The 9,150-nt window shown below is 35.3% G+C and overlaps 1 protein-coding gene and 1 long non-coding RNA gene across 2 annotated transcripts; both read right to left on the reverse strand.

The window, feature by feature from the left end:
- Positions 1–1,985: 1,985 nt before the first annotated feature.
- LOC106936809 (uncharacterized) lies at positions 1,986–5,003 on the reverse strand. Its single transcript, XR_001422229.1, has 4 exons — positions 4,831–5,003; positions 4,360–4,477; positions 3,084–3,271; positions 1,986–3,002 (listed from the first exon to the last, which is right to left on the reverse strand). It is a non-coding gene; the product is annotated as an uncharacterized LOC106936809 (long non-coding RNA).
- Positions 5,004–5,733: 730 nt separating this feature from the next.
- Positions 5,734–9,150, reverse strand: LOC106936807 (uncharacterized). Its single transcript, XM_015018020.1, has 5 exons — positions 9,110–9,150; positions 7,459–7,616; positions 6,958–7,142; positions 6,441–6,852; positions 5,734–5,766 (listed from the first exon to the last, which is right to left on the reverse strand). Exons 2-5 carry the CDS (start codon positions 7,606–7,608, stop codon positions 5,734–5,736), a joined length of 780 nt encoding a protein of 259 aa, XP_014873506.1. The 5' UTR covers positions 7,609–7,616; positions 9,110–9,150.

A 9,150-nucleotide genomic window follows, 5' to 3' on the forward strand; every position in this document is an offset into this window, starting at 1 on the left:
CAGAGCGATCATCGTCCTGAAGCAAAGACTGGCCAGAGCACAGCAGGCGTAGATGATGAGGGAAGCTGAATATCTCCAATAATAATATGAATATGAAGGAAGAGCGATCAGAATGATGAGCTGAGTTAGATTAGAGAGAAGAAGGTTCATGTAGTAGGAGACGGGAACACGATCCAATCTCACCTGAAAACACAATGACAAAAGACAGAAACTTTCTTTTAAACATGCTATATTTTAAACTCAATAATGTGTCTAACTTAATACTTTGGACCAGAAAAAAAGTTTTTACGTACGAGGCAGCACAAAGTGATGAGCAGGAAAGTGAAGGGAAGACAGACACGGATGTTGATCCAAATAATCACATTAAGATACGTAGGTTGGTCCATTTCTGGGTTTCCAAGGTGATTATTAATTTTTGGAAACACCCTGTTAGACAGAAAGTGGAATGTCCATATAAGACTCTCTTCCTGGAAGGATCACCTCTGTCAAACTGGGTAAATGTTAAAATGATTTATTTCATCATCTACGTAGTTGTACTTTAGTCACTGTTGCACTTCAGAAATGGATTACAGGTCATACATTTTGAAATATCTGATTTTAAAATAAAGTGACGTCAGAAACAATAAACTGAATTAGACATTTCTTCAACAGATATAATTATTTAGATTTTGGAGAAAGTTTACTCACGACTTTGCGCCTCAGAATGTCTTCGAACTCAATCTTCCAGTTGCTAAGATTGATAATTTCATGTTGCGATGTTCTCAACCACAGTTCAACCACACACACACGCACACACACACACACCCCTCCCATTTTTAGCAGAGTCATCCATCAAAGGTATCACCCTGTCAATCAAACATATATTCTTTAAAAAATGTGTTCTGTTTGTGCATCAGTGTGGTGAAATGAGTGGCACAAACTTCATGTAACTATTGCAGCGCCACACACACACACACACACACACACGCACACACACACACAAATCCATCCAAAAGAGCACAGTAGGAGCAAAACCCATTAGCTTAGCCTTATGTGGTCACAAGATGGCAAGAGCTGGAGTCAAAGTATCAAGCAGCAGCAGCACATCTACTGTAACCATGGAAACCAAAGCATAAACAGTGGATGTCTGTGACAGCCTTTTATTTTTTTAGGGATATCCCTGCCTAAGACCCCTTCACCATGACAACAGAGGAAGTTCAGAGGTCAGAGTAGCTGTGGATAATACAGTGGATCATCTGGAAGACAGACAGAGTGGGAGGAAGTGGAGAACAAGAGAAAATAGGAGCTGGGATGAAATAAGGAGGGAAACGGACCGACTTCAAGCTTCATCTTTCATCGGTGGGTTACAGTTAGTGGAGTTTAGGGGGAGGAGATACACAGTTCAAGTTCTATCATTACAAAAGTGGTGGTAATTTTCGGTGCGGCTCCACAAACACAAATACTGCTCCTGAAAAAACTTTGACAAAAACAAGTTGCATTGAAAGTCCATTAAAAATGCCAACTTTGCATGAAATTATCATCATTTATAAAATCATGCAAAGTTGGCATTTTTAATGGACTTTTAGAGCAACTTTGCATTAAAAGTGTCATTATTTACCAAAAGACACTTCAAGACAACTGTTATAAACATTCATAAAGACTTCTTTATGCTCATGACAGATGTTATGTCATGTTTATGACGGTGTCATGTCAGTCTCATGCTCACCCCTTCAAATACAGAGTTACCCGTCTTGGTAAGACATTGGAGCTTCTTTTAAGTAAATCATTCCTTAATATGGATGAAAAAGTTTCATTGGCAGATAAATTTACTCGTAACAAGATGTTTTCCTCATATTGTAAGTGAATGAAACCAGAACTTTATCATCTGTATCAGTTAATTATTCACTTAAAACAAGCTCCTATGTCTTGCTGATAAGTTACTTTTGTCTTAATTTAAGTGCAGTAAGATATTTGCACTAAACTGCAGAAAAATACCTGGTAAGGTTGAGAGTTTTTGCAGTGTTGAAATGCATTTATTTCAGACAAAAGTCACACAAACAAGTGTAATTTGTATTGCTAAACTGCACAGAGTTATAATATCTTCAAGATTATTGATATTTATTGATAATTTCAATGAATAAACCGGTTATAGGGTTTTTTAACCATCACTGGCAACAATAAATCAAATTTCTTATCATATTTGCTACATTTGGGTGCCTCAGAAACATTTCCTTTGCCAACTTGTGGATGAAACTGAACCATAAGTCGATAAACACGGAGGTGAAGATGTGAAAGTGGGCCTGTGCCGAACACACCTTACATAAACTAACAGATTATCTTCAAACAAGCTCTGACTGATTCCCAATGAAGAAAGACAGACAAAAACAACCAAGTACGCTGCCGTGAAAATAGCTGATAAAGCCTCCAAGTAGTTGTGAAGCATTTTGTGCTTATGTCACTGTGACATCACCGCGACTAGTCGACATCGACTCTATTATCATGATGTCGTTCAACCTGTATTACGTTTAAACTCCTGCTGTTGTTACTTCCTGGTTCCTGCAGTGATTTCCTTCCCACAGCAACAGACACACATCAACATCTTGTCGATGAGGCCTTCACACAAAAAAACAAACAGAATCAGATCCATTACAGGATTGAGGAGAAAGAGGATCAATGATCTGTTATAACTCGCATAGTATAAATAGAAATGTGGATTAATGAAATAAGAAGTTATTGGGAGAATCATGATGCAGTAAGTCACCAGCAACAGAAATAAACTTCCTACAGCTCTGTGTTTTTCCTCAGCAGGTAATGATGTAGCTGCAGGGAGCAATTTGAGAGTTCGTAAGGGACAGAAGATGAATACAGGGGCAGGTATGAAGGAAATGATTATAGATAAAACGTAGATGTACAGAAAGAAAAAATAATAAAGAACAAAACCCAACACCCAGGTCAAAATGCATAAAATCACATAACGCTTAGTTTTCTTTGAGTGAAGTTGTGGGTTGCAGATGAAAAAATGCCTGAAACACAAGAGAGAGAATAAATGAATCATTCTACAAAACACTTTTTGCACTTTGACATGATAAATATAGAAAGTGTACCTCTCCAGAGCAATGATCATCCTGAAGAAAAGACTCAACATCCCACTAAAGACACAGAAACCAGCATAATATCCAATATAATCTGGACTTGCTTGTTCCTTTTCCACAGCAAGAAGAGCGATGAGATGAATTACATCAGATATAAGGAGGTTGATGTAACAGGTACGAGGAGCAAAATCCAGCTGCACCTGCAGGAAACATTCATTTACAGTGATGAACAAACTGACTGATCAGAGTCCAGCCTGCTGCATCTGGTGATGCACAAATACGCAAAAGGTATAAAACCAGCTTTAACATAAAGATTATTGCACATCATATTTTATTGATTGAATATTTTACTTTTTTCCATCTAAACAGAAGAAAGCACTGATTACTTTGTAAGTAATAAGCAAAATATTGCATGAAGAATGAAATGTATTATTGCTATATTATAAATACTTGCAACCACAGATCAGCAAGTCAAACACTTCCCATCCCCACTCACAAAGCGACACGACGCTGTGCACCAGAAGAAGTCAGAAAAAAGCTAAATACTTTACGCAATAAAAACCAAGACGCAGCCAAAGCAGCAGGGTTCATCAAGGCTCATTCCAAGCAAAATTAGGCCTTGTAAATCTAGATTAGTGTTTTCTGAAAACTAATCAGGCTGACAGTTTATTTAAATGATGAATGTTCAAGATCAGGTTTATACAGCCTTAAAAAGTTCATCTTTGAAAAGGCTGAACATTAAAAAATACTTGACTATTAAGACAGAGGGGGGAAAGGGTCAAAAAACATTTTTATGAAAGCAAGAAATACAATTAAGTAAACTAAATGTTCATAATATTAAACTATTAAACTGAAATGTAATGAAGTAAACCGTCTTGGTGCGACTTCACTGGCAGGTGTTACTGTGAGTTTATGTTTTCTGTGGACCTCTGAACAATGTCATGTTGGGGCCGAGCAAAATCGAGCAAAATCTTCGATTTAATGCTAAGAACTGATTCATCAACACCCTGCATCCTTTTGTTCCCACAACTTCACCTGCCGCCACCGGCCTTCCTGTTGGTGGGAGTCAGAGGGAATGAATCACTTCTGTCAGTCTGCAGGGCAGCTGTGGCCACAATGCAGCCCATCAGCATATGAACTACAGAACTTTGTGCAAGTAGTTTGCCACCAAGTTTCCTTGTGGAGGGCTTTACATATGCAGAAAGAAAAATGTACTGTTTTTTTAATAAATTATACATAAAAATAAAATATAAAGTTCACAAGGTATCTTAAGATGTTTTTTACATACCGCATAACACAAAGCGATGACCATAAAGGTGAAGGGAAGGCAGACATGGATGTTTATCCAAATTATGATGGCAACATAATCTGAAGACTCCATTTCTTCTTGGCTTGTGTAGAAAGTCCTGCTAGGCAGAAATAAAAAAAAAAATTTCAAAACACCATTTCTGCTTTGTCATGAATTTATAGACATTTAAGAGAATTTCTTAAAGCTACTGTAACATTAGAGCCAGATGTAAAATCACCATAAATTTAAGATTTTGTGTTTTATTACATGCTAACAAAAATGTAAAATCAGAATAAAATGTGATCAATAAGCACTCACAAATAATATCTATGTTTAAACTTTTTCTGATGTTTTCCAACAATTATTTAAATTTTGTTCAATAACATTACATGAAGTGAAATTAATTTCAGTTAAACAGAATTTTGGCTTCCAATTTCAATGAAATATAAGATAAAAACTAATTGTACTCACGTTTCTTAATCAGGCCGTCTTTGAGCTCAGTTCTCTTTAGGTTTGCAGTCTCACTTTAGGAGGACTTCAAAGTAATCCTACAATGAGGAAATGTTTGATAGCACCCGGTAGAAACCGCCCCAAATTTTAGTCTTAGCTGCAGTGGTTCTGTGCTCAACCTCTTAACCAAGTCACCATTTACATTTTAGCAAAACAATTTATTAGAGAAACTACATGAAAAATAAAAAGTATGACAAAAAAATGATCATATTGCTTTTACAAAAAATCTGTTTTGTACAATAATGTCTTATGAACTGTAATAAATTATATTTTTACCCTCAGAGCTTCATTGGGGTGAGATTAAAAACAGGAAGCTGAGATATTTATCATTCCGGTGGAAAATTTCTAAAATATGCATTAGCAATAGATATTTATGCCTGTGCATCACTACATTATCTGCTACTATTTTCTATTATTGCATTTATAACATCATGGCCTTAGTCTATAGAGAAATTATTCATAATTTAGGAAGCATGCAGTGAGTATTATGACAAATTATTCATAACTGCATTTAGCAGATTCTCTACCTTCATTTATAAACTAAAAATGACGTTTAATCATTGAAATCCAAACAACCTTTATGTTCATGTCAAATGCAGAATATGTAGATCTGACTGAAGGAACTGAATGAGGCATATACTGACTATTGTTACTTAAGATGAAGTAAAGTTTGTCTTCTCAGCTCACTGATGGAAAAATGTCATCGAGTCAATAAATAAACCAGATATTTAATAGCAACAAGTAAAAAACAGAGAAGTAGTAACTAGTTCTAAAATTAGAAGTTACTGAATATAAACAATTTGAAATTCAGCAAAATAACCTCCAGTTCTATGTTGTCTACTTACGTTTATGTATTTGTGCTGATTATTTTGCCGACTTCTTACTGACAACGAAGCACTGAAGCAGAAATGTTCTTGTTTTTTAGGAGGAACCAGAAATGATGCTGTGAGCATCACAGTTGCATCAACACAGAAACGATGAACGAGGTTTGATTCCCTCAGATGTTTGTCATCATTTTGTCTACAAAAAGTCAAAATTCTCCCAGGTATTTTTGTTCTAGTTTGAAATGAGACAAATCTAATTGACAAGTAATTTTTCATCAAGATGTAAGATGTTAAGTAAATAATGAAAAGTACTAGTTACACTGGCTGATTTATTTTTGAAATAAAAATACATGATACGTTTTTAAAATATAACTGTTTATTAACAAAATAGGGGAAAAATATAATTTTGAATTGGAATGTGAAATGTCACAGATACAGAGATTCATTTTATTATAAACAATAAATGCAGCTGCTAACAGTCAGGACAGGACAAGGCTATGCAGAACATAGAAGTCACACATTATTCTTCCTCCCCCAAAAAGCAGATTACTGTAAATTTATTAAATCACAAAGAAGCTATAGTGTGTGGAGCTTTGCATATGAATTCAGAAGAAATATTTATAGTAAATGATCATATGGCCGCCCTTTTCCAGAGTCAAACTGATGATCTGTTGCTCTGTTTTCCTGCTGTGTTTCTGATCCTGCAGCAGCAGAAACACAGCAGCAGTTTCTCAGTGAGGTTTTTACACAAAAAACAAACAGAACCAGGTCCAGAGAGGGACTGAGCAGAGACAGTGTCAGAAAAATGTAAAGCATTTCCCTGTCATAGTTAAACCAATGTGCACAAACTACATAAATAGCAGGTGTGAGGATTGTGACAGAGTAATTAACAAGCCACAGAACCAAAGTTCCCACAGTTCTACATTTTTCCTCAGCTGGTACTGAGGTGGCTGCAGACAGAGATCTGACAATCCAAACAAGGAAGATGATGAAGATGGGGACAAAGAAAACAGGAAGAATGAAAAGATACAATGTCATGTTGAAGGCAAACATAAAGCTGAAAACAGAAACAAAAAGTGTCCAGACCATAATGCATCCCACACAAAAACAATTTTTGTTTCCAGAAGAGTCCAGCTGTGCAGAAGAGACTGAGGAATACCTGCAGCACAAGCAGGGACAGAGAAAGATTCAGTTATTTCACTGCATGGAGGCATGTTGCTCTGGCAGCTGCTTCAAGTGTTTTCAGTAAAATATGTGTTGGTACCTTTTCCAAGCAACAATCGTCCTGAAGGTGAGAGCAGCTGCCACACCACAGCCATAGATCAGAGAGGAGATATAGTTTCTCCCAGGTTCTTCTCCAAGTGTCACTGCAACAATAACAACGATGAGCTGAAGTAGGTTGGAAAGGAGCATATTCATGTAGTGGTGGTCAGGGCCGTTCTGTTGAATCTGAAGGAAAAATCCATTAAATTAAAGAAAATGTCCATGAGTAAATACATCTACTCTAACTTAAACATATTATTACTATAACTACCTACTTTGTTGCTTTTTGACAAAAAAAAGCTACAAAATGTTATTTATATGTTAGTAATTCAAGTCATTTAGTCATCTAAACCTGGTAAAGATCAGCTGCTTATCAAACACAGCACCAGAAAGCATCTTCAGAGAGTAAGTAGTGTTATTTCTGATACTTTATATAGACATAATTAAACATTTCATCATAATTCAGCATCTATAATGATAAAGAAATACAAGAGTTACATACCACAATAGACAAACCAATGACCAGGAAGGTGAAGGGGAAGCAGACATGGATGTTGATCCATAAGATGTCGTCAAAAAATTGTGGAATTTCTATAAACATTTGTGTCTGTATGTTTTGACGAAAGAACCTTTCCAGTTGTGAAAATTCCATTTCTTCACCTGCAATACAAGCAAAACTGACTTTAGAGAAATCATAACTGTCAAGTGATTGTTGAGATTACATATTTTTACAAATAAATGTTAAATTACAGCCATTTTAATCATGTTAATCAGATCTAACGATAAAGTAAAACGGTATGGAGCCTCTGACAGGACATGGGCTTTTTTTTCTTTTGCATTTTCTCGCAAAAGTTTTGCGTTTTCTCGCAATAAATTTGGAAATACACTCTTATCTACTTTGCATACAGCCACAAGTGTTAATTTAAAATTAAAGAGCCACAGTGAAGACATATTTATACATTCTTAATTATTTGGTGCACAAAAACTGATTAAAAATCAATTTATTGATGCATTTTGATGTCTGTTTGTGTAAGGTTGAGATGGAACTGCACATGAAAACGACCCTTTGTTGACCAGACTACCAATGCAAAAAATGACAATCAAAAGATGATTTATAATTACCATGTGAAAATAACTCAGAAATAGTCCAAATAGTTTGGATGTACTTTTTTCTTTCTGTTTCTGTTTAAAAAGTTGTTTATAGATACATTTGTGGTGCATTTCAAGAAAAAAATAAAAAACTTCAGCTATCTCACAAACTAGATATTAACATATATTGAAAACTTAGGAAAACCTGATATTGTGATGAAATGCAAAAGAAAAACAATCCTCCATGTCCCTAGAGGGTCCGTAAAAAGGAAAGGAGAGAAAACTCATGATATTTGGTCAGAGTTTGTGGAGCTGCTATCTTGAACTCCACCAGATTTTGGGTCGATTTCAGACCAAGAAAAGGAATCGGAGCGTATCTGATCTTTGTCTTAAGTTTTAAGGAAAAACTTTATTTTTGAAGAAACGTTGATAATAGAAATCAGAGCAATAATTAATTTCCCTCTGAGATTAACAAAGTATTTTTTTAAATTAGGTTGGAAAGTGAATATGGTGAAAAACTGATGATATTTGGTTAGAGTTCAGCTCATTTCAAATATTCTAGCTTCCTCACAAATTCATGATATGCCCAATAGGTTAATTAAACATCTTGAATTCCCTTTAAGGCTGTGCTGCAAAGTGATTTTTCTCCAGCAGTTAACTCTGACCAAACCGTACAATAACATCTTTGTTTACACAAAAAGGGACATTTTTAACATTCTGGGGCTAAATAAAGACAATGACTAACTTAATCTAAAATAACTATAAACACATGTCAATTGAAGTAAAACCTAAGTAATAAGATCTGCAACACCTTATCAAGATTTGACCCAATAATTTAGTCTAAAAAGTGTTTGAGTTGTAAGGTGCATAAATACTTTATCGGTTCTGTTTTAACACATTTTAACAAAAATACTGATTAATCTCTCTTCATCTTACATACAAAAAAGTAATTATGTCCTTTCACTGGATCTTTGTTTTGACAGCATTTTTCAGTGTACAAACATTAAAAACAGCAGCTTGTTTCAGTCGACTGTCATAACCTTTAAGAAAGGCAAATTACTCACGCGTATCTAACTTAAGATGTCTTCCAGCGTAGGACTGCAGT

The sequence above is a fragment of the Poecilia latipinna genome, unplaced genomic scaffold (assembly GCF_001443285.1).
Source record: "Poecilia latipinna isolate Pla-1442-1.1 unplaced genomic scaffold, P_latipinna-1.0 Scaffold2219, whole genome shotgun sequence".
NCBI classification, from domain to species: Eukaryota; Metazoa; Chordata; class Actinopteri; order Cyprinodontiformes; family Poeciliidae; genus Poecilia; species Poecilia latipinna.